Source organism: Cervus elaphus, chromosome 6, assembly GCF_910594005.1.
Source record: "Cervus elaphus chromosome 6, mCerEla1.1, whole genome shotgun sequence".
Classification (NCBI taxonomy): Eukaryota; Metazoa; Chordata; class Mammalia; order Artiodactyla; family Cervidae; genus Cervus; species Cervus elaphus.
This window is the reverse complement of record NC_057820.1, coordinates 47,911,190-47,936,113: the sequence shown is the minus strand read 5'-3', so window position 1 is coordinate 47,936,113 and position 24,924 is coordinate 47,911,190. Positions and strand designations below refer to the sequence as shown.

Sequence of the window (24,924 nt, the reverse complement as noted above, 5' to 3'; positions counted from 1 at the left end):
CAAAATTATGACTATATAAAAACATGCATATGTGAAAAAAAAATCTTCAGACCTATTTTGCTTAATCATGGATTAAATACAAAATATAAGCAAAAAATTCTTTTGATATTATACTATACAAAGAGCTGCACTACTCAACCTTCTTCTTAACTAATAAAGACACTAGGGTATAATTCTTAAGATGATCCCTCAGTACCACTTCAAACCCTTTGGAAAAATGTGCATCTCCTTGAATCCCATTCTTAACCCTTGGTTAAGAATGAAGAACCACATCCTACCATCAATGGATATAACCATATATCCAAGTGAAATGTCTAAGTTATTCGTCTCAGTCTAATAAAGAAAACTCACAAAAGGCTATCATAAAAGAGCTAATTACTTTTTACTTGATTCTCCAAAACAAACTGACTCACATTATTCTTATTTGCTGAACAGAAACAGGTGAAGGCACACAGAGGCCCTAACCACTCAACTTTTCCAAGTACTCACGCAGACACACAGAGGCGCACACACAGGTGAGCAAGGGGTTACCACACACAGGCCTCTACAATACACTCAAAACTGCGCATTATGTATAGACTTAAATGACCCAATTATCTTAGTCTTCTTTTTCTAATGATAATTAGGAATCATAACATACACCACTATTAAAAATAAAGATGAACATTAGCATACTTTCAAGGCAAGAATAGATTGTTGTGCTTCGTTAAGTCCCAACTAAAAATATATTTTAATTAATATGTTTACAAACCTGTAAAAGTTGCATAGCAACTTCATAGATACTTCGAGAAGAATCAGCGGCTTTAAACAGTATCAGATTGAGGAGCATCACTGTGTCACACTGATAATCCCTAGGGACAAATTTCACATGTTAGATAAATAAAGTTTAGAGGCTTTCACACCAGTTAATAAATATGATATGATATAAAGGGAAGGATACAGGCATGCAGGAGCTAAGCCTATGAGGTGAATGTTTTTTGTTTTGTTTTTTTTTTAAAGGCAATAGGTACGACAGATGCATGGTAATCATTATCACTATTTGGTTAGATTTTGTTCGAGTTTAAGGTAAGAAAATATTGGTTTATTAATATCAGTGAGTTCAAAAGGACACATTCTGTTTTTTAAGAGATGCTAAATAAATTACAAAAGACAGCAGAATCTAGAGTACCTGTTCTGGAAAACATTAGCTATGGCTTTGAAACAGCCAGCGGCCACTCTCTTGGAACCAGTGTAACAGCGATCCACTGCCCAGTACATCAGGTTGCTCTGATCCGGGTTCAGCTCCAGCAGTAATGTAACTGCCTCACAGCCCAACTGATGAACCTAAGCAAAGGCCACAAAATTGCCCAGGACAAAGAAAGGGATATATTATTTATCTACTCCTCTTACATTTCAATTAAAATAACACAGTGCATATATTCATTGTATTTCATCACAAAACTCAAGTCTCCTTTAGTTCAACTCTTTCTGATTTTATTCAACCAGCAGAAAAACCAACACAGAGAAATTAAACGTGGTCTCCTGCTTTTTATATAAGTCTTAGACGTACAATTCAATTTTCCAGCAGAGCCCTGGAGGTGGCTGATGAATATGAACAGTGATTAAGTGCTTTCAGGAAAATGAGTGATTAACCTCCCCAGTTATTTTTGTCAAAATTTATTCTTATTTTTGATAGCCCAATACAAAATATATTCCTTCCAGGGGGAAGAAATGCAAGTCCTATTTTAAACTGTGAGGTCTGTGTTTGTACGGTATGAGTAATGAGGGAGGAAAAGTGATTAATTGGAGAGTCATCAAAAAAATTAGACAGAGCAAATAGCATATTTCTTCCATGGAGCTTAAAGTATTCCACAATTACATTCTTTTACTAATTTAAAACCCTTTGTGAGATAAATACACACTACTATATTAATCCTTTAAGAGGGAAATTAAAATTGTTTAAATGAGAACTAAATAAGAATTAGAAATCTTAGTTTATGATATCCTATTTAGTTTTACATAATATGTTTTGGGCCCATAATTCTAACCTATCTTATTTCAAAAAGAAATATTCAGTGAGCCATACGATAACTCTAAATAATGCAGTGTGTGTGTGCGCTCAGTCATATCCAGCTCTCTAAGACCACCTGAACTGTAGCCCCCCAGGCTCCTCTATGAAATTTCCCAGGCAAGAATACTGCAGTGGGTTGCCATCTCCTACTCCAAGTGATCCTCCCAACCCAGAGATGGAACCTGCATCTCCTGTGTCTCCTGAACTGACAGGCAGATCATTTACCACTAGTGCCACCTGGGAAGCCCCCAAATAACGCAATGCAGTGACAATGTACTACAGAATTTTAAGGGTACTATCATAATTACCTTTTTGTCCAGAGAGTCCAAAATGTTATCCAACCATTTGTACAAATAGCCATCTGATGAAAGTCCTACATTATCTGCAACAGGGCCACAACAGAGTACAGCAGACATAGCCTTCAAACAATAATATTAGAATTACACTTAAAACATTTCAGAGGTTAAATGTTGGTTGCTTAATGAGAAGAGGCAGGATATTTTACTCCTGCTTATGTAGCCACAATATCTTTAATATTTTTGTTTACAAAGAAAAGCATAATAGTAACTTTTGAAACTAAGAAATTTAATATGAGCAATACATATATATCACGATACTACATTAGACATGGAGTTTGAACAGTATTGGAGGTGAAGGGAAAAAAAGATCAAGAGAAAGTACTTAAGTAGGAAAAAAAATAAGTATATTTTTGAGGCAATCCTCAATTCTTTAAGAATGTGGCTTCCAATTTTCATAGATTCTGGAATACTTCTACATTATGTTTTATGCATTTAAATAAACTTCCAGTATAAGTGCTTGAATACAGCAGGCAAATATATATTCTAGTACTCCCAGGTACTCTGAAGAAATCCTGATCCGTTTTATAACACCAGGCACTGAGAGAGAAGAATATTTTAACTCCACTCTTAGCCTAAGAAAAAAGAAATCAGATTTTTAGGTAAATACCTTCAGCGCACAGTACTGATGTCTGTTAATTTGCATATTTCTATCACTGTATCTGTCCAAGGGTGTAAACATGATGCTAAAAGGACCCGCCCAGTGACTGAACAGCATAAACAGACTGTGACGAAGGCTCTGTTGAGGAAAAATACTTCTTCTCTGGTGCACTGAAAATAAAAAATAGGTGGAAAAATTATTTTCATTTTTTCTTCCCTGAATATGCACATCAATTTATTTGTTATTGGATGGTGGTGATGTAGTCGCTCAGTCGTGTCTGACTCTTTGCAACCCCATGGACTGCAGCCTACCAGCCTCCTCTGTCCATGGGATTCTCCAGGCAAGAATACTGGAGTGGGTTGCCATTCCCTTCTCCAGGGGATCTTCCTGATCCAGGGATTGAACCCGGGTCTCCTGCACTGCAGGCAAATTCTTTACCATCTGAGCCACCAGGATTGTTATTGGACACATAATATCATATAAGAAGAAAGCAAAAGTTTTCATTTTAACCTACCCCCAACCTCCACAGTAACAAATTATTTACATATATGCATATATCACAGGAACAGAGCTGCAGTGTACATTATCATGTTCAGTGAGATGCAGTGTTATGTGAAATACGGCATCTTGGCAAGTAGAAGTGCGTGGCAGTCACGATGCTGCTGAAGGCGGGCAGGGCTGGGCATCAGGGCCCCGCCTCTCCCTGGGCTGTTGCTGGCGACACGCGAACCTCGGCCAGAACATCAACACAACATACTTCTGGATCATGATTCACAGGTAAGAGAGGGCTTTGGACTACATATACCGTTTTCAGCTATACAATGATCATTACATGCAATCTTGATATATTGATACATAACAGACAACAAGGGAATTGATCTACTTGCAGTAAAGTGTGAGGTCTGGAGTCAAAACCCACTCTGCTGCCTTTTGCTGCTGGTTTAGGTGATCTCCAAGGAATCTTTCCACTTAAGAAAAATCTATTCTACAAGCTCTCTGCAGCAATCCTTGTTGAAGAAACTCAACAGTATCATAATGAACCAAAGTAGAAGTTGTAGACAAGTGCTGAGTAATGGATTAAATCATATCTTTACATTAGTGAGCTTGAGATCAGACAGTGTAGAGGAAACCATGCTCTTTTCCTCTATAGAGCATCATTTGCCTCTAAAATTCCAAATGTTACCCTGACATATTTTTCAAATGTTCACAAGTTGCTTGTCAACTTAGATTACCATTCCTCAGGGGGAGAAAAATTATGATAGTCTCTTAATATTCATTTATGGGTTTGAGGAACTAAAAATCATACCTGGAACATTCTGAATGATATTCGCCACTAAGGCACTAAAATGGCATCGTATATCCTTCAGCGTGTCAGAATCTTTTTCATTTTCTGCTTCCAGGAGTTGTCTAGTTAAATCTACGTATTCTAATAAAGTGTTGTTGAGGAAATGTGTTTCACTATCAAGGCCACCACTTGCACTGAAAATATGGAAGAAAATACATGTTAAGGAAAACATGATTTTAAACTATAATTTAAGTCAACATTATTCTCTCCATCAAAATATACGGCTTTTCAAAATAAAAATATAAGGAGACACAACGGGAACAGGGAGGATCAGTTTAGAAGGTAGAAAGAGGAAAGACTAATTGTGTACATTTACACAGTTGTCCTACATAGACACAGTATGCCTTTAGCATAACCAATCAAATACCCATCAGGTACTTATTCTCAGCAAGGATTACTGCTATTACTGGGGATACAAAAATTTAAGAGAATTCAAGTAAGAGTGTTCGTTTTTTAATCTTCTATTTTAGACCTTGGAAGTTTCTTCAAGAATCTCTACAGGAAGATTTTCCTTGAGGCCAGGGTTCTGGGCCTAGAGTCCACTGACTGCAAGGAGGTCACTGGTGACAGAGTCCCAGATCCTGGATTCCAGTCTTGTTCCATCAGTTATTAAGCATGTGACCAGTAGGTACTTGAGAGTTTTTTACCAATAGTAATTTAGTTAACTTTTCCTTGTTCTATTTATTTGAAAATACCTCTAAAGTTTATGATTCCAGAAGTAAAAATACTCTTTCAATAATTGCAAATAGTTTTTTATAAACATCCTAAAGCCATGAAAATAAGAGTAAGGAGCCACAGTGATTTTACAGCATATTAAAAGTATCGGTCTATGACTTTAAAAATATGTTGAATGTATTCATGATGAAACTCTCCTTTATTCCTTAAGTGAGTGTTTTTAAACTCTGGGTCAACACTTCACAGTGGCTGGGAAACCAACATGGTAGATTGTAAGCTGACTCAGAATGACTGAGTACCTACTAGGCACCAGGCACAGAGGATCAACTGATTGAACAAACCGAAGATCCCTGCCTCCTGGCCATTCCAGAACTCATCTTTTTTTCCTTAAGTGAGAAAAAAAAAAGTCCATAATAGTGTTCACTTTATTTTGATTTCTCTTGGGGGGAAGAAAAAAAGACAAATCCAAAAATAAAACATGCAACTGTGTTACTAACATTACAATAAAAGTAATAAAAAAAGAAAAAAGATTTAGATGTATATTAGGTTAATCTTTTGCATCAAGTTCAGCAAGTGTCAAATTCATTTTGGCTAATTTCCAATGTTTTATTTTTGTGAAGCAGCAAAGGAAAAAAAAAAAGAATGATGCTTCTTTTATTTGCTTTTCATTTACTTTAATAGTAAATCAATGGTTTAGATTCTCTTTGATTAAAGCTATTTTGAAAGCACTTGTGAAAAACATTCTATGTTAAATATGAAAGGTGTTAGGTGCACTCAGAAATAAATGATCAGGATAAATGGTAAAGTAAAAATATATACTATACTTGCTTATTAATATTTTTTTCCTCAGGATCTTTTCTGGAAATGGTCAGGATTCATTTTTTTTCCTCCTTCAATGGTCAGGCAACACCATTACGTTTCTAAGGAAACAGTTATTTCCCTACATAAAGCTGATGGAATTTTCCTCAAGGTGCTGGCCTTAGTGTCAACAAAATTTTAGGTTTTATGTTTTTTATTTGTAAAGGGTGGAAATAGAAATTATGTTTTTGGATTTCATAATTGCTCTAAGCACAATAAATTAACAGTTGATTGAAGTAAATGTGCAAAGTTTATAATGTTTAGCCTTTAAATACATGATTTTTACAACTCCAGAAAAAACAGATCTTGAACAAGGTAAGACACAGTTAAAACAGACACCCACTCCTGGGAAAAAAAAGGTTGCTATCTACTTGCCTCGATTACTAGATCTCAAGAAATATTAAAATCATAAGGACATTCCACTCCATCTTTGCCCGAAGCAATCTGTATGGGTGGTAGCTCTTCAATATATTTTTTAGCCACGGACTAATGTATCAGATACATCTTTAGTAAATAATATTTATAGTGGTGCCATTTTTTGTTGTTACAAAGGTGCTTTTCGGTTTTTGTATATTTCATAAATTACAAGCTTTAAAAATCAATATCCAATACCTACCTGTGACTAATGACACCAGCATCTGCCAGCAGCTCAAATATCCGTACCAGCTGTACTCGTAAAATATCTCGACGCCTGCGCCGCTTCATATTCTATTCCAAAGATAACAAGGATGCTAATTAGAAGTCCTTTAAGTAAGATGACAGAAAATTTGCTGGTGTAACTTAGAAGGAACACTGGGAATGCCTTACAAGTTTGGAGGCTCCTTATTTTGCTTCTGCAAGGTAGATGTCAGACAGTCTAGGGGCTATTCCATCAAAAAAGGTATGTGTGGATAATTTGAAATTAACAAGACAAATAAAATCAAATGACATTTTATATAGTAATAAACTTATGAAGGGAGAAATAATAGAATTAAGTCCATAACTACTTTATGGTTACTTTTAGGTCAGATTTGCTAATCTGACAACTTTAGAGGAACTGAAACAGTTAGTAAACTATTCCCTTTGGATGATAAAGAATCCCTAAGATACTCCCAATAATATGACAGAAGGGGAGGGAAAACATCACAAAGGGGACTAAAGAAACCCCACAGATTTCACTCATACCATGATTTTTCACTTATCAGTTAATTCTGACACACAAAAATACAAGCAAAAAGAAATTCCTTTGATCGTTATGGTATGAATAAATATGTTTGTCCTACTAAGGCCAAAGTATTAATGCCCAGAATAATAGTCATAGCATCTCAACTTGATTCTGCTCGTAACAGGAACCAATATAATGGTAAGATATAATTAATCTCCTATATCACTTTCTTCTTGAGCTCATCATTTCATTCATGATGTAATACAGACTAATAAGAATTAGTCTTTCACTTTCCTATCTACAATCCAGTTTTCTGCCTGCCAAAACAGGCCAGTTGTGGATAACCAGTTCATTAAATGTACTGCTTCTCTCAGCTCTCATGAAGTTTGTTGCAATTCATACTGAATGAAATGGTTTCTTAACAGTGCTTGAGGACTTCTGCAAAGTTTTAGTTGACTTGCTTTCATTCTGTGTTCATAAAAAGACTGTGAGTCTAATGTTCTCAAAATATAGTGCACATTCAAACACATCACTGTGCATATCTATTCCCTTGCTATGATGACTTTTTGTCCTGAAATTGATGAATATACACACTCCCACTTAAATTTTATTTCCAATTCCACTTGCACTGTAACCAACATATAATTTTGAAGCAAAAATCTCATCAATTACAAAATGGAGAACTATCACTACTCCACAGGGCTGAATTAGAAAAAAAAAGAAGTGAAGAATTACAGATGCTGTCATAAAGTCCTCACACAAAGTAGCTACTGTCATCTTCTTCCTCTCTTGCTAAAATTCCTCAGAGGATTGCCATCGTTGATAGCAGTGATTCTAATTCAGTGTTCTACATCAGACTCATCTAAGGTGCTTAAGAAAATAGTTTCTGGGCTCTACTCCAGGGATTCTCATTGAATAGGCTAGGCCCAGGAATCTATAATTTTTTGCAAGCTCTCTGGCTAATTCTCAGATTCCACTGCCATATGGGGACCACCAGTCTATTGGATAAAGCTGAAACCAGGAGACTTTCATGTGATAGTTCCTTTCTTGCTTTCCAGCCAAACATTCCATCACTCTCCCCATAACATAATTACAAAGAAAAATTTTAAGTGTTTGCCAAATAAATATTTAATGATATAAAACTACACAGTTTACCTCTGGCCTTCGTTCAAGTGCCTCTTTAATTATGGGATGTAATTCCTCTATTAGTTCCCTAGAAGAAAAATAATATACATTCTTTCAATTAATAGCCAAACATATAATCTGACCTGTAGAAATATGTAAATATTAATATAATGATATAAACCGACAAACGTTAACCCTAATCTTACTGTTTTAAACACAGTTTTTATTGTCGTTTTTTTTTGGGTCATACCACATGGCTTTACGGAATCATAATTCCCCGACCAGGGATCAAACCTGGGTCCTTGGCAGTGAAAGCACGGAGTCCTAACCACTGTACCGCCAGGAAGTCTCTGTTTTGTTTTGATTGTGAAATAACACACATACTCTGTAGAATATTTGAAAAATAGAAAAAAATGGTATAGGCCACTTATTCTAATTTGTAGAGATAAATACCTGTTCATTTTACAACCCATATATAGTTTACATAGTTGAAACTCTAACATACATAAAATAGTATTCTTTTAATTAACACTAGTATAAGCACTTCCACATGCCATTAGTTAATTTATAATACTCTAGTATTAGGTTAAATATGATAATTTTCCTAACCATTTTCAGTTATTAGTGAATCATTAAATTTTATCTAACTGTTAAAATAAATAATGTCCAGTGAATACTTTTATATATTAATCTTTGACTTCAATTCTGATTATCTCAATAGGATTAGTCCTTACAAATGAAATTATCAGTCAAAAGGTATGAATTTCAGGAAAATAATCTTTTTTTGCTTATATCCTGATTTTAAATTGTAAATGTACTCATTGTAGAAAATTGGGAAAATACCAAAAAAAAGAAGAAAATAAAATCCATCCGCAATTTCATTGTCTATAGAAACTGCTGCAGACATTCAAAGTATCTGCTTCAGAATTGTTTCTATTTATGGGGCTTTGTGAAACTGAGATAATTTTTGTACCTCATTGTTTTCTATTAGCACAACAGTGTATTTACTTGTCATAAAATAGTCTTCCAACACTTCATTTATAATGAATGCTATTCACACCTACAGATATGATTTATTAACCTATTCTCTGTTGTATATGTTACTTTGGAGACAAAGCATCAAACATTACACCACATCAGTAGAGGACAACCTCAAAAGAATAAATTGAGGACCCAGGACTTCCCTGGTGGCACAGTGGATAAGAATCTACCTGCCAGTGCAAAAGACACAGGCTCGATCCCTGGTCAGGGAAGATCCCACATGCCGTGCGTGGAGCAGCTAAGTCTGTGCTCCAAACTACTGAACCGTGAGCATTCTAGAACCCGCATGCTGCAACTGCTGGGCCCACGTTCTGCAACGGTGGCGCCTGCAGATGCTAGAGCCTGTGCTCCTAAACAAGAGAAGCCACGGCAATAAGAAGCCGACACTGCGCAGTGAAGAGCAGCCCGTGCTCGCTGCAACTAGAGAAAACTTGCACAGAGCAAGGAAGGCCCAGGGCAGCCATAATAAATACATATTTTTTAAAAATTAGGATCTAGTCAGCAATAACAAAGCAGAAACTCAGGCAAAAATGAAGAAGTTGCTTTATGATTGTCAAAAACATCAAGAATGATATAAAATATGTACATAAATAATTCTTTTAAGAATAGTCGCTCTCTTGAACAAGAAGGAGAAAAACTAGTTTTAAGCAACAGATCAAGACTGTAAACTAACAGAATCACTATGTAAGACAGGAAGGAAAATATTATACCTTTACATGGCATTTCATAATCTCTAGAACATGTTTATGTATAATATATAATCTTCATAATCATTCTTTGAAGAAAATAGGGTAAATGTTAAGTAAAATTAGAAAATAAAGGCGCTGATAAATTAAAGGACCTGCTAAATGTTAAGTGGCTCCTAGCTGGTAAAAGTCAGGATTGATATGAAACTATCCTGATAATAAGTATGCTACCTTGCCTTCTCAAAAAGTAGCCACATTTACTATTTTACTGCATAGAGAAACATAAAGACAATTACCTAAATGCTCCTGGGTTGGTCCTGCCAAGACCTAGAACTAGGGATTCAGTGATTTCCATGCTCTCAGAGCGCATCATTGGAACTATGTGCTTAAACAAGGATGAAGGGGATGGGATGCCAATAATCTGAAAAACAGATATTATATTTATAGTAGCCACTAATGATAGTACATTCAAATAAATAATATGACATTTCAACAATATTTGGTCACAGACAATGGAATAATGACATTTTAGAATGAATGGTGCTTCAGAATTCAACTGTAACGTACATAATTTTAAAATGGTCACTGAGAATTTGCTCACTACAAATTTGTTAACAGAAGTGGGATTTGTAGGCCTCTTAATTTCTTTTTTTTTTTTTTAAATTTATTTTATTTTATTTTTTTTGTAGGCCTCTTAATTTCTTACAGACACTTACTATCATGTAATACAGGCTGACTCTCTCCCTTAGCCTATTTCTTTTGACCTGTAAAAATAAGTAAAAACAAAAAACTACCTCTAAAAGAATCATCAGTGTTAAACACCCAGTGTTAAATTTTGTCAGTTTCCTTCAACCATCTGATAATATTTTATTTCACATCATGGAGACCATATCACTGTTCTTATCAAGTTCTTTGTCGCACTACACAATTTAGGGAAATTCTAAAAGAAAAACTTTATGTATTATTGGTTCCAACTAAGAATCCATTAAAATATTGGGTTGGCCAAAAAGTTCGTCTGGGTTTCATACGCTGCTATGGAAAACCTGAAGGAACTTTTGGGCCAACCCAATGGTAACAGGGATTTCTTGAACCGTTTTCAGTATTAGTCCATGTAACTGAGACACTTTTCAATCAAGTTACTTTATTGCCCTGAAAAAGAAATGTTAAACCATTGCTCGTATGCTGCCGTTTGGATTCAACGCCAGAACTAAACCGCTCACCTTGGCGTCAATGCTGTAGCCACTGTCGGGGGTGGACGCCAGCGTCTCAGGAGGGGAGCACCTCACGGAGCCCGAGGATGTGGAGGGTGCCGCGGAGGTCGCCGCGCTGCAGCAAAGAAGCAGGTAGTTTCTCCACAGGCCAATGTACGAGTCACTGCTTGTGGTGGCGTTTACTTTCTTAGCATTGATGGGGCTACTGAGAAAAAGAAAAGCAGGTAGATCTTAGCACTGATGGGGCTACTGAGAAAAAGAAAAGCAGGTAGATATAAATAACATGTGTTTTTAAAAGTTTCTTTTAAGCGAGAGCTCCTCTGTCCATGGATTCTACAGGCAAGAATCCTGGGATGGGTGGCCATTCCCTTCTCCAGGGGATCTTCCCGGCCCAGGGATTGAACTTGGGTCTCCTGCATTGCAGGCAGATTCTTTACCATCTGAGTTACCAGGGAAGTCCAACTAAAGCTAAATTTCTACCAATTTAGGGGAGATGGATTAGCATAAAGTGTTTATTACTACTACTGAATCTCTGTGGAATAAGATATAATGAGTAAAATATAAGACTGAAAGTTAAAACATTATAGGATCATTTTAACATAATCTATTATTTCTGTGGGTACCGTTAATATTTTATCAGGTCACATTTTATAACTTATCATATATACTCAATGCAGAGGGAAAAAAGTGAAAACAAAATGAAAATCACCGTTAATCCCACACCAAAATAAGCTCTATATATTCTTCTACACATCTTCAATTCAGACACATGTATAAAGGTATAAATATATCTCTTTTAGCTTATAAAAGCTAACAATATTATTTCATTTATTTTGTACTTGCTCTTTATACTTAACATATATGTTGAAACATTCTTCATATAAATAAATATACTTCCATGACCTCATTTTTGATGAACATATGTTTTATCATAGAGATTATTATGGTTTATACAGCCACACTTTCACTGTTGGATATTTAACAGTAATTTTTCCCTATTATACACATTAAACATTTGAATATATGCTTAATTGTAATACATGTTTAATTATTTTCTCAGGTAAATTCCTGAAATTGGAATTGCAGAGTCAAAGAATATCTACACTTTTAAAGCTTCTATCAAATTTCTGTCTTGAGAGATTAGACCACTAAAATATTTTGGAACAATTCCATAAGTCTTCCCAAATACTGAAAATTCTGTTGGGATTAAGGACTGAGAGCAAAAAAACCAGGAAAAATACTAAGCTTTAGTCCTCACCTTCAGTTGGCTTATAATCTCTTAAGATAAACAATACATACCATGCCATTGATTCATCAATAGTTTCTTAGTATCTTAAAAAAGTTTCAGAGCACCGTGACGGCAGTAAAAGAACAAAAATAAAAACCTGCTAAAAAAAAAAATCACCACCATCATGTGTGCTAGGGGAAATGTACAACACAGAAATAAAAATGTCAGATGGTGCTAAGTTTGATGGAGAAAAATAGAGCAGAAAGGGGATACAGGGAATGGTGGTAAGAGAGGGGCTTATAATTTAAAATATGGTAAAATAAAGGAGACTAAATAAGTTCACAAATGTTATACAAGGTGGCAAGTGTCAATCTTCATTAAAAAATGGCATCCAATAAACAATATCTGAGAATCTATAGCAATATATAATTAACATGTATGTATACATATATACAAACAATAAAAACAAAACTAAAAAATGTATACATGCTTTTTCAAACAAATTTTCTTTGCAATTTAAGAATAAGACTAACCTGCAGTTTATAAAGCCAGGTCAACTCTGTCACTGCCAGTTACCCTTAACTCTTTACTATTACGCTCAGAAACTCACTGAACTCGTTTCCCTTTGCTTCCCACCCTTCATCTACAAACTTATCCATACCCACATCCATATTCATCTTCATACTCTCCCCATTCATTCATTCATTGAACACAAGGTATGTACCAAGCACTGTGATCATTAAATAAATGAACAATTATAATTTGTAAGACCAAATTATACAAAAAGAATGAAAGGATTATATGACTATATCCTTTATAACTTTCACTGCCCTCCTTAACACACCAGTACATTATGGCATGTCGTTTATGGGATTTCCAATTTGTAGAACTTTTCAAGTGCATGTGTTATGAAGGCTGACAGCCTATATATTGCAAAATTTACACTAGGAAAATCACTTACTTTATATCAACTTGTGGGGATAACAACTGAAGCCTTGTGTAGGCAAACATCCAAGCATAGCTCACGGCTGTAGGGCAGTGTTTCGGAAGGTTTTCTTGCTTTAAAAAACTGGAGAGACTTATAATCCATGGGTCTTGGCCTTGGGTCACATGTGCAAATATCCATATGTGTGATGGACTGATCACATCAAACTGGTGGCTAATGGGAGACGAGTTCCACTCTGCTAATGTCTGTAAATCTATTGAGCTCGGGCAGTACAGCAAAGTAGTCTAAGCAGAGAAAAAAATTCATTATTGCACATTTCAACAACTTTCGTAAGTTGTACCACATAAATTGCTTTAAACTATAAAAGTGGTCTACTGGTAGTTTCTAGAACAGAGATTCTTAAACACGGATAATATGAAGTCTGAGATAGATTTAAAAAGGTAGAGAATTCCTGAAATTGCATATAAGGTTTTTCTGCACATGCAGTTTTCTAGAAGAGATTCTGTAATTTTTATTAGTCTCAAAAAGATCTATAAACCAAAAGGTTAAGAATCACCACTTATGTAATTCTTATACGAATATGCAACTCACAGGATACTCAAGATGCTAGAGAACTCAAAAATGAACTATTAACTTTCATGATGATGTGCACTGCAAGACAAGTGAAAATGTCAGCTGAACAGTCCTGTCTGACTCGGTGTGACTCCACAGACCGTAGCCCGCCAGGCTCCTCTGTCCCTGGAGTTTTCCAGGCAAGAATATTGGAGTGAGTTGCCATTTCCTTCTCCAGGGGATCTTCCCAACCCAGGGATCGAACCTGGGTCTCCCACACTGCAGGCAGATTCTTTACCATCTGAGCCATCAGGGAAGCCATTGTGTACTATGTATGCATAAGTGGAACAGACAGGAAAATGGGCTCCTCTCCAGAACTACATATTCTCAAATATTATTTGCTCAATAATAGTCAAAACTCTTATACTGAAGAGATAAACTTCAGAGCAAATTATTTATGATTCAATAGACAACAAAAAATGGAGCCTTAAAAACTGAACAGAGGCTCGATTCACTTGATCATTCAACAGATATTTACAAAGTACCTGCTCTCAGTCAGGCACTGCTTTAGGCACTAGAAGAGAGTCACTCACTTCTCTTCTTGTTGGCCAATTCATGGTTAATAATCCAAAACAGAATTCTCTAAATTGAACAGATTTATAACCATACCTTAGGCCTCTAAAATTTTATTATTATCTCTCGTGGTTACTTGTAACTTTGAGTTGTAAGAGTCAAGTTATGTAGAAACCACAGAAACCTCTTGTGCAGGTATTGCAAAACAGGAAGAAAGTAATTTCAATTAGTAAAGTTTGATAGTTATTCTTGTATCAGTTTTGAAAACTTGATATACGACCTTTCTCCCCCAAACCAAACTAAGAAAGATAGCGTACGCTTTCTTAGTAATGTACGTGTTGACGAAGTGTTTTTCTTCATTTCAATGAGTGAAACCACATGTTGCTGTTGTTTGGCTGCTAAGTTGTGTACGACCCTTTTGCAACCCCATGGACTGCAGCCCACCAGGCTTCTCTTTCCATGGAATTTTTCAGACAAGAATATGGGAGTGGGTTGCTGTTTCCTTCAGGGGATCTTCCAAACCCAGGGATAGAACCCACATCTCCTGCATTGACAGGCAGATTCTTTACCACTGAGCCACCAGGGAAGCCCCAAATTACCTATGACTCAGGCATAAGATATTACATATTTACTCCATGCACTTGAACTTAAATAGCAAAGCAAACAAATACACTTACTGCAAGGTGCAGAGTTCAATTTTTTTGCTTTGAATTTCAACAGAAAAAATTTCAATAGCCCTTTAACCAGCATATACGGGTCAAGAATACCATATGCCATAATCAATAGCAAACAGTAGTCAATTGCAACTTCAGATTTAATAGAAACTTCTTAGTTGGAAAGATTGGAATTTTACAAAGATAAAATATTTATATTTTTGTGGGGAAGAGTACTAACCATAGCATAAAGTAGTGCCACTTTGTGTATGCCATTTTTTAAAAATTATTTTTTATTTTCAAAGCACTTTACCATTTTCACAATACTTTCTAATGCATGATATTTCTAAAAGAAACTCAGGTCTGTATGCATGTACACCTTAAGTTTCAAAACACTGCTGAATAGCATGAAGTCATTACCGTTACCTGATCGGCCCCAGTGAGATGAATGAAGCTCTCAAGAATGGATGGGCTCAGCCTGTCCATCACATCTATGGCTAATTCATCATCACCCTATAAAAAAGACATCACATGTCTATTAAAGTTCAGGAATGTTTAGGAACAGCCGCCAAACCTAGATAAACATTACAAATTTACTTTAGCCCTGTCTGTTACAAATGCAATAGAAGGCAGGCAGGTGAGCTTAGACCCTCTCAAAAAGATCTTGTTAAAAGGTAAATGATACCTGTATGGTAAAAACAGAAATGGGAACAAGGATGGACAAAAGGGTAGTTTTTAAGTACTTTCATTAGATAGCTGAATGAAATATCTAAAACTTACCTTAGGTATTTCCAAAAGTGCAACTAAAGCCCGTATTTCTCTAAGGACGCTGACAGCTAATCTCCTAGTGGCAGGCCGACTGCTACAGAGGGTGACGAGGGCAAACCCTTCGACCACGTGGAAGACATTGGAATATGGTATCCTTTCCAGAGCAGGGGGATGAGACGCTCCATTAACTACACCATGCTTGAAAAATAAAACACAAGTTAAAAAAAAAGTATGTATTCCAGTAAAACAATTAGTAAAGAGTAAAGCAAATCATAAAAATGACTGCGACAGGTCTGCCTCAGCTCAAGAAATTTAAACAACATTCAATTTATAAAAATACCACATCATATAGTGAAAAAAGCATTTAATTGGCAGTCTAAAACACACGAATATGCAATGTACCTAAGTTCTATCATTCTCTGGCTGCTTTGTAAAAAGCTTTAGAGTTGACACTTAATCACTATTGGTCCAACATTTCTATATGGAAAATGAGGGATTGAATGGCATCCTTTGTACTCAAAGTTTAGACCAGCAGCGTGGCATCACCTAGGAGATGGTGATGTGCAGGCTCATTGAACATTGAGAAGCTGGGTTAGCTTAGATGATCCAGCTCTAATATCCAAGGTTCTATGACTTCTACATTTTCATAAACCAATAATTTGAGCACCCTTTTCAGTTAAGTAGCACACATACTGTATATGTGAAATGGGGATCTTTTGATGCCTTTGGCACACTGGTGCCTTTGATAAACAACCAAATAACTCAACTGAAAGGCTATCAACATTTTTTATTATACCAACTTTAAATATATTGGAAACAGCCTATTTGTGAGTTAGAATTGCCTCTACTTTGTATGTTCACTGAAAACTAATTATTACCAAAGGAAGAATTTAATTTCTATATTTAATATATAAACTACAGTAAAGTTCTGCTTAAGGGGTTACAAATACTTTGAAAGGAAATAAAACTAATGAAACTTTCACTTTTTGAGGAAGTCAGTATGTTTTAACATCATAACCAGTCATTTACCACTGACCATGCACAGAGGAACACTATGGAAGCGTCTGGTACCTGTGAGTCCTGGATTTTGTTGTGCATTTGGGTTGCTTGTTTCCACTGATTTATTAACTGTACCAACATCTTTACAGCATTATCAAGAAGTGTGGGATGGACATCAGTCACTTCACGCACAATAAAATAAACAAATCCTGAAAGGACATCGTCACGCCAATCTGGAAAATCAAGCATTAGCGCCTGCAGGGTATTGAAAGCCAGAGCACGAAGTTCTTCATCCATGTGAATTGTGAGCCTACCAAGAACAAAATTCCATTAGCAAACTTCAAAAACCTTCCAAAGAGCTTTGTCATCTGAAACTTAAAACTAAGAATTTAAAAAATATATCCTCTCAACTGGTTCTTAAGAAGTAAGAAAACAGGAACCAATGTTCACTTTTTGTGCTGTATTTGTCCTTATGCTAATCTGTATTCATTTATTTAAATTCACATGTCAATCTATTAATATCAGTTGGCATCAGAATGATAAGTTTGATAATTCAGAATAGTAAGTTTGATCATAACTCAAATGTTATACTTTAGAAAACACAAACAAACCAGAATTACATTTTAAAAATTCTTTAATCCTTAAAATGCTGTATATTATTCTATAATCAATCAAATTTATGCAGAATTATATAATACCTTAGTACTAGCTGACATTTATTTAGTCCTACACTATCACTGTAAAGGACACAGTTTACCTCTACTGCTCCTTTTATGCTGCTGAGCTTACAGTTAAACATAAGATGGCTGATTGTGATGAAAAAAATACAGTCAAGATGGAATGAATTTAACAGAAATAATTCTTGAAAATGAAAATGAGAATTAAGTAGTAACTTCATAAATGAGTATGCCTAGAAAGAAGATGAAAAAAAAAAGTGACACATGAAGTCTTCAAGAGAATTTATGTTAAGTAAATTATAGGAGAGGCTATATATAATTACCTTTTAAAGATATCAATAAGATATGAGGACAGGAATGTAATATTAGTTAAAGGATTTTGATAGGACTTAAAAAAGAGAATGATAAACAAGAAAATCACAAAAGATGGCTGCAGCAATGAAACTACTAATATTTAATGCTATATGAGTAAGAGTTTCTGTTTGGGGCTACAGAGAATTATTTACATGATTGACCATCAAGACACATGTATCGGAAACAGCTCGAATGAATAAAGATAAGTAGGTGATATTTAAAAATATGCCACAGTTACATGCTTGGGCAGCTGAAAAGATGGAGTTATCCTCAATGATAGAGGAAGGACACTGTGTGATATCACAGTCTTCGCCCTGCTGAACTCAGTTCTGGTCTTCACTAAGCTAACCTTCAACTGACAGTAAGACTGCGGAGAAAATGTACTATAGTTGTTTAATACAAAGACCCGGAGTGAGCCCCAAAGGACCAGCAGCTACAGCGGCACATTGGAAACACCACACAGGGTCAGATCAAGGGTCTCAGTCCAATGTTGTGTCTCTGATGGTGGCACCAAAGGAGAGACTATAGGAAAGGAGAGTGACCAGCTCCATGCTGCTGGCTAAAAAGGTCATTCAACATTCCTTAAATCCACGAATTTACACCTCTCTGTGTGACTCGGGATATATCCACGCGGAGAAAGGGGCCTGACTCATTTATGGTAGGAGAACTACTGAACCTTCCCTGGAGACAGCAGACAGGTCTGCAAACTCACAGTGTATCTTTGCTTTGTTTGTTTGCTTGCTTTATTCTAAGTAAACAAGATTTAGACATCACAATTCCAAGTGATAGGAGCTAGGGACAAAATAAGCAGACCCTGGAATCTTTCTTTCTGCCAAAATCAATTAAGTATCACCGGGGAAAGGAGCAAAGTCAATAGCAAATTGTCAACCACTGCCTAGATATTTGCTCCTTTACTCGGCTCCTCCACCCCTGCTCCTTGCGGATGCAACTTCACTTTGGTGGGGAATATGGACTGCCATCCGCAAAACGGTGAACTAAACTGAGGTGGGAGGAGTAAGAGCAGAAGTGAATGACAGTTGTTTACTGCTTTCTCAAGGAATAACATTATAAATAATTAAACTTGTTTTCCCTCCCTAACGCTGACGGGAACTTTGTAACTCCGCAATCTAATTTATAGCAAGAGTTAAGAGATACAGTGGGAAGGGATGACTTTATCTCATGGTGCCGAGTATCAAAGAAACCTCGTTCTTCTCCTCATTCAATACCATCCAGTCTCCTACTGCAGCCCTTAAGAGCTGAGGATAGGGAGTGCATGGGTGTTTGAAATGCTCTGTGACCAGGGAGGTGGGAAAGGCTGCTGGAAGGGTCCATTAACTGTTTATTCATTGTGAGTTTAGCTTAAGACTTAGTAATCGGTGTTCAGCAAGCAGTAACCATCTTACAACATGGTGAGCTATCACTGCTCCATTGATGGTCTTTGTGCTTGGTTTTCCATTAGGGCGGGGCCAGCAAACTATGGCTCAAGGGCCAAATCCAGCCAGGCTCCTTAACAGGTGGCTGCTTCTTCACTACCAGGGCAGAGATGAGCAGCTGTGATAGGGACCACGGGACTCACAAATCTTAAAACAGTCACTATGCTGTCCTTTACGAAGAAAGTCTGCTGACCCCTTATTTAAAGAGAATCCCCAACTGCATCAGCAAAGCAGTTTTTCAAAAGGCCATCATCTCAACTTAGAATTACTTCCAGGAACTGGTATTTAAGTTTGGATATCATATTAATTACTCTTTTTATAGAGCCTAGTGAGAGGAAAGAGATAAAAACCTGAGCACTACGGGCTCTGCAATCGAAGAAAAAAAGTGAAAATGAGACCTGGCCACCACCCTAGGTGCTAAAGAAAGGACCATAGGAGTTAACACAATAATTAATTGCCTAGTGAGTGTCATCACACGCTGATAATGGACATATGTTAACAGAACATGTTCTATAAATCCCAAGAAATAGTAAATACTAGAAGGAAAGGCAAGGAATTTAAAAATAGGATTTACAGGGGGACCCAGAAGAAATTTAAAAGTTAAAAGATGAGTAAGGAGAATGTGTTAACAAAACAAAAGACAAAATGGGAGTTTAGAGAGTTATCCACGGATTAAAAATGTCTCTATCACTACGTTTTTTTAGTGTTAATAGTAATAGGATGCTTTAGAAATTTAAAAAGACTGAATGACATAAAAGTTAACCTCACAAACAGGAATTCTCATTTACCTTGCTAACAGTTCAATGAGGTCAGTTCTGCTCATACCATCAGGAATCAGCCTTGGAATAGCAGCAATACAAGTTCTAAACAAATCAATTTTGGGTTTTCTTTCACCGCTAAAAAACAGATTACAAGAGGACTTAATAAAATGAATCTTACATATATCAAACAATGAAAGTAAACTTAGAAAAATTATTACAGAAAATATGAGCCTACCTCCAAAAGTTTAATGTATTTAACATAATAAAAAGAGTATATACATTTCCAGTAAATAATTATCAGTTTATAAATACAAAAAAAGGATATATATATAATTAAGGAAAAAAACACAGCTAGCAAGAAAAAAAGGTTTTCAGTAATTAGTAATCAATTATAAAACAGATAACTAATAAGGACCTATTGTAAAGCACAGGGAACTCTATTCAATACTGTGTAAGAGCCTGCACATGAAAAGGATCTAAAAAAGAGTGGATGTATGTATATGTATAACTGACTCACCCTTCTATACTCCTGAAACTAACACAACACTGTGTTAGTTCAATAAAAAGTTCAATAAACTTCAATAAAAAAACATTTTTAAAAAGAAAACAAGCATAACAAATATTCAAATAGTAAATATTAAGCAAATTATTTATTGGTGGCGCAGTGGTAAAGAATCTGCCTGCCAGTGCAGGAAACACAACAGACACGGACTTGATCCATGGACTTGATCTTCCTGATACCCTGTAGCAGGAAATGGCAACCCATTCCAGTATTCTTGCCTGGAAAATTCCATGGACAGAAGAGCTTGGCAGGCTATATAGTCCATGGAGTTTCAAAGAGTCAGACATGGCTGAGCACACACACATACATTATTTATTAATTGTTTCAAATAAGTTAAATCTCTGATTTAAAAAAAAAAACAAATCTCTGACTTAACCTCTGATGTATATTTAATTATTAAAATAAATAATATTGACATTAAATAACCTAATATTAGTTATTTGGGGACCCATAAAATTAACAAAAAATTTTCTTTATTTTCAACATCATGTACTAACAGGAGTTTTAGAAAACAGACATTCTCATATACCACTGATGGTATTGTTTGTTCTTGTCTTTTTATTTTACTTCAGAATGTACAAACACACACAAAAATAAGCATATTGTTTATGTAATAAAATATGTGAAATTTGGAAATCCTGGTTCTTCTAGATGCTTGATACAATTCACCTGTATTTTCCCTAGTTATTCAATGATTTTATTTATTTATTTTAAATATCTAACCTTTTATATACTGGCTTTTATTGTGGTCTATATTTCAAGGGAAAACTGTTAATTTATTTGACACAAATTGTCCTTCAGCTGGCCCAATAAAACAATTCTTATATAGAAAAGAGTTGGGATGTTTTAAGAGTTTGGGGTCAGTATTCATTATAGTGGCAGTGAACCTACTACTTATTTTTAGTGATTTTATATATAGTCAGTCTTCTCTTAGCTTTCTCCCAATATGCATGATTTCAGTTACCACAGTTTAGTCAAATATTACCAGTCCCCAACAGTGTGGTTCAATTTTCTGTTATCTGATATTAACTGCAAGTAATTGTATAGCCAGGCTTCCCTATTAGCTCTTCAGCCTACAAATCAGGATGTAAATAACAGATGTGTATCATAACCAATGATTTAGTCACATCAGTTTTTTCTGTCTGTCATAATTGGTCACTATGCATCTGTTATTCAGTTCACATGGCAAAAGTGTGTAGCTGTGTTGGTTCCCTACCTCCAGTGGTAAACTCAGGTGATAGTGGACAAAAATGGATAATCAAAAGAGTAAGTTGGCCAACAAAAATTAAAGTACAGCAAAGGAAAAAGGAAGTGAACACTGGAAGTGAAATTCGAATCAAACATTGATGGAGTTACAGAAGAAACAGCGGACTAGGGCAAGCTTACACTGTCACTGAAGACCCAATATATGCAGTCAGAGGAACTCAGTGAGGGCAGATTCATGGGCATAAATAAGGCAAGTGTGACAGAAAGGATCAAGATTTCCCAGAGGAAGTAATGCAAGGGGAAAAAAAACCCCTTCACATTAGAGAAACTCTCCTGGGGCTTGCCAGGTGGTGCAAGTGGTAAAGATCCTGCATCCAATGCTAATACAGGGGACAAAAGAGATGAGGGTTCAATGCCTCAGTCAGAAAGATCCCCTGGAGAAGGAAATGGCAACCCACTCCAGTATTCTCACTTGGAAAATCCATGGACAGTGGAGGCTGGTGGGCTACAGTCTATAGGGTCGCAAAGAGTCAGACACGACTAAAGTGACTCAGCATGCACAGAGATGTTAGCATATACTAGTACATAGTAAACAAAGCTAGTGGAGGTGATAGAATTCCCGTTGAGCTATTTCAAATCCTAAAAGATGATGCTGTGAAAGTGCTGCACGCAATATGCCAGCAAATTTGGAAAATTCAGCAGTGGCCACAGGACTGGAAAAGGTCAGTTTTCATTCCAATCTCAAAGAAAGGCAATCCCAAAGAATGCTCAAACTACCACACAATTGCACTCATCCCATACGCTAGTAAAGTAATGCTCAAAATTCTCCAAGTCAGGCTTCAGCAATACATGAACCATGAACTTCCAGATGTTCAAGCTGGTTTTAGAAAGGCCTAGGAACCAGAGACCAAATTGCCAACATACGCTGGATCACTGAAAAAGCCAGAGTGGTCCAGAAACACATCTATTTCTGCTTTATTGACTATGCCAAAGCTTTGACTGTGTGGATCACAATAAACTATGGAAAATTCTGAAAGAGATGGGAATACCAGACCACCTGACCTGCCTCTTGAGAAACCTATATGCAGGTCAGGAAGCAACAGTTAGAACTGGACATGGAACAACAGACTGGTTCCAAATAGGAAAAGGAGTATGTCAAGGCTGTATATTGTCACCCTGCTTATTTAACTTATATGCAGAGTACATCATGAGAAACACTGGTCTGGAAGAAGCACAAGCTGGAATCAAGATTGCCAGGAGAAATATCAATAACCTCAGATATGCAGATGACACCACCCTTATGGCAGAAAGTGAAGAGGAACTAAAAAGCCTCTTAATGAAAGTGAGAGAGGAGAGTGAAAAAGTTGGCTTAAAGTTCAACATTCAGAAAACTAAGATCATGGCATCTGGTCCCATCACGAAACAGTGGAAACAGTGAGAGACTTTATTTTTTGGGTCTCCAAAATCATGCAGATGATGATTGTAGCCATGAAATTAAAAGACGCTTACTCCTTGGAAGGAAAGTTATGACCAACCTAGACAGTATATTAAAACGGAGAGACATTACTTTGCCAACAAAGGTCCGTCTAGTCAAGGCTGTGGTTTTTCCAGTGGTCATGTATGGATGTGAGGGATGGACTGTGAAGAAAGCTGAGCGCCAAAAAACTGATGCTTTGGAACTGTGGTGTTGGAGAAGACTCTTGAGAGTCCCTTGGACTGCAAGGAGATCCAACCGGTCCATCCTAGAGGATATCAGTCCTGGGTGTTCACTGGAAGGACTGATGCTGAAGCTGAAACTCCAGTACTTTGGCCACCTCATGCGAAGAGTTGACTCATTGGAAAAATGAATGGATAAGGAAGCTGTGGTACATATACACCATGGAATATTACTCAGCCGTTAAAAAGAATTCATTTGAATCAGTTCTAATGAGATGGATGAAACTGGAGCCCATTATACAGAGTGAAGTAAGCCAGAAAGATAAAGAACATTACAACATACTAACACATATATATGGAATTTAGAAAGATGGTAACAATAACCCTATATGCAAAACAGAAAAAGAGACACAGAAGTACAGAACAGACTTTTGGACTCTGTGGGAGAAGGTGAGGGTAGGATGTTTCGAAAGAACAGCATGTATATTATCTATGGTGAAACAGATCACCAGCCCAGGTGGGATGCATGAGACAAGTGCTCGGGCCTGGTGCACTGGGAAGACCCAGAGGAATCGGGTGGAGAGGGAGGTGGGAGGGGGGATCGGGATGGGGAATACGTGTAACTCTATGGCTGATTCATATCAATGTATGACAAAACCCACTGAAAAAAAAAAAAAAAAAAAAGACCCTGATGCTGGGACGGATTGGGGGCGGGAGGAGAAGGGGACGACAGAGGATGAGATGGTTGGATGGCATCACCGACTCGATGGACATGGGTTTGAGTTAACTCCGGGAGTTGGTGATGGACAGGGAGGCCTGGCGTGCTGCGATTCATTGGGTTGCAAAGGGTTGGACACGACTGAGCGACTGAACTGAACTGAGTATATAGTAACCCCTGCATTTATTGAGAGATCCACTATCCAATTTGGTGGTCTAAGACCTACAAAGCAGATATTAACACCATAAAAAAGTCCTCTTGTAAAAAATACATGGATACTTTATAGCAAGTAAAAGAAGTTGTTGCCAGAAAATATATCCTTCTGAGAAGGAAGTCTCTTAACAATAAATGGAAACTGTGTGTTGACAAGCAGTCCTGGGAGTGGGGTGGAGGGTGAGGTGAGGTACAGTTTCTCACACAAAAAGCTCCTCATACATTATTTCCCCCTGTACCCTCAGTTCCCAAGAGGTTTTCAGGTTTTCTTTTTTGTTGAACAAAGCTCTGGAAATAAGAGCATTTATTTGACTTGATAAACCAGCTATGTCCACACACATCTGGGGTACCTATGATTTATCCATAAGGCCTTGTCACTGACAATGAAATGTATGGATCAAGGATGACTTTTGCTATCTATATTGGTCTGACAACACATGAAAGAGTAAAACTGAGCCTTTGGAAAGAATCACTGTATCAAAAACTGCAGCAGATGGCAAAAGGGGCGAACTCCAGAAGAGAAAGTAAGGGAA

At 36.6% G+C, this 24,924-nt stretch overlaps 1 protein-coding gene across 9 annotated transcripts in view; it reads right to left on the bottom strand.

Annotated features, from left to right (window-relative positions):
• Window positions 1-24,924, bottom strand: part of FRYL (FRY like transcription coactivator) — a 253,065-nt gene that overhangs the window by 62,827 nt on the left and 165,314 nt on the right. For all 9 annotated transcript variants that reach the window (XM_043906825.1, XM_043906824.1, XM_043906827.1 and 6 more), the window contains 14 exons: window positions 20,064-20,171; window positions 16,884-17,121; window positions 15,825-16,010; window positions 15,471-15,557; window positions 13,282-13,550; window positions 11,102-11,297; window positions 10,178-10,302; window positions 8,185-8,242; window positions 6,502-6,593; window positions 4,314-4,486; window positions 3,017-3,177; window positions 2,359-2,469; window positions 1,169-1,323; window positions 752-851 (listed from right to left, as the gene is read on the bottom strand). In XM_043906825.1, the coding sequence (XP_043762760.1) occupies window positions 752-851; window positions 1,169-1,323; window positions 2,359-2,469; window positions 3,017-3,177; window positions 4,314-4,486; window positions 6,502-6,593; window positions 8,185-8,242; window positions 10,178-10,302; window positions 11,102-11,297; window positions 13,282-13,550; window positions 15,471-15,557; window positions 15,825-16,010; window positions 16,884-17,121; window positions 20,064-20,171 (2,059 nt within the window). The remainder of the gene's footprint in view (window positions 1-751; window positions 852-1,168; window positions 1,324-2,358; window positions 2,470-3,016; window positions 3,178-4,313; window positions 4,487-6,501; window positions 6,594-8,184; window positions 8,243-10,177; window positions 10,303-11,101; window positions 11,298-13,281; window positions 13,551-15,470; window positions 15,558-15,824; window positions 16,011-16,883; window positions 17,122-20,063; window positions 20,172-24,924) is intronic.